Here is a 1,391-nt window from a genome sequence, read left to right on the forward strand (position 1 = left end):
ACCATTCCATTCATCTTCCATTAATTATACTAGATTATTAAAATTGATTTTATATATTAAGGTCTTTCCAAACAAAATTATTTTTTTAAAAATTGATTTGAAGTTATATTTTGAAATTTTTAACGTGATTTTTTAATAAATATGTTTTAACTCGTTTTTAAGTAAATCTATTTAAATATAGACCACTTTGCAATAAAAATAAGTAAAGTCAAATTTGATATAAATTATCTTTACAACTACATTAGGAAAAAAAACACATTACTAAAAACTAAATGGGTTGGCTTATGTACAAGAGAGACATTAGTCACAGCTGGGTGTGCAATGCGCACACAAAGCGCAAGTTAGCAACCAAATCAATCAAACAAAACCATAATCTCCCAAAAATGAAAAAGCTCCAACAATGTCCCAATTAAGCCACAGATTATTAATAACATAAACCTTAAAAAAGATATGAATCCAACAAAACAAATGAAATAAATTTAAAACCATGACATTTAACAACTAAATTCACTTTCATTAATATTTATCTCCGAATATTCTTCTATATTTTTTCTTCCCTCTTACATTCAATGAGACTCCCAAAAAGTTCAATCTCAGAACTAAAAAGATAAGCAGAAAAGGAAAACAAAGAAAACTAATCATATTCTTTCCCTCCCATTTCCCACCATCCAAACACAAACAATGTTAGACTTCAATAAAACCAGTCATCCTAAGAATCGAATTCCTCACCCTGCTCAAATCCCTTCCCTTCAAAGTCCTTCCATTCCCAAAACACATCGAGAATTTCATCTTTCCGGCCAGCCTCCGCGCCATAATCACGTGCGGTGGCACCATCTCTTCCTCGTCGCCAAACTCATAGTCATCATTTCCCCATCGACGAAACGTCTCTTCCGGAATTCTCATCGGCTTTGAGCTCACCACAGTCTTCTTCTTCTCAGCCTGATCAATCTCATCACCAGAATTCTCCTCCTCCTCCTCCTCCTCCTCCGGCTGCTGCTTCTTCAGTGTCTCATTCTCTTCTTCAGATTCAACCTGGTCGGAAAAAACAACATCCGATTCAAAAAGCTCCTCAGCCATTTCGGTTCAGTTGTTGTTGTAGTTAGACAAACTTGTTAGAAAATGTTGTTGTATAAGGTTTTGGTTTTGGAATGAAACAGTGAAGAGGTTTGAGTTGAATTTATAAAGAACAGAAAAGAATGAAAATGATTAAAAATTAAAAATAATAATTAAAAAAAATAAAATAAGTATGAGAAACGTAGTGAGCAAATTACTCGTGATTGGTTTATGTTGTCAGATGACGTCATCTACCAATGCTTTGAGTGCGGTCCCCGCCTGCGTGAAAAAAACCACCTCTTTGTTTTTTTTCCTAAGGGTCCCACTTTTTTTAAATT

General features: G+C 33.9%; 1 protein-coding gene across 1 annotated transcript; it reads right to left on the minus strand.

The window, feature by feature from the left end:
* Positions 1–493: 493 nt before the first annotated feature.
* On the minus strand, positions 494–1,165 carry LOC127080128 (uncharacterized). Its single transcript, XM_051020461.1, has one exon. The coding sequence runs from the start codon at positions 1,075–1,077 to the stop codon at positions 685–687; it is 393 nt and encodes a 130-aa protein (XP_050876418.1). The 5' UTR covers positions 1,078–1,165; the 3' UTR covers positions 494–684.
* Between the last annotated feature and the right edge of the window lie 226 nt (positions 1,166–1,391).

This window comes from Lathyrus oleraceus, chromosome 1, assembly GCF_024323335.1.
Source record: "Lathyrus oleraceus cultivar Zhongwan6 chromosome 1, CAAS_Psat_ZW6_1.0, whole genome shotgun sequence".
NCBI lineage: Eukaryota > Viridiplantae > Streptophyta > Magnoliopsida > Fabales > Fabaceae > Lathyrus > Lathyrus oleraceus.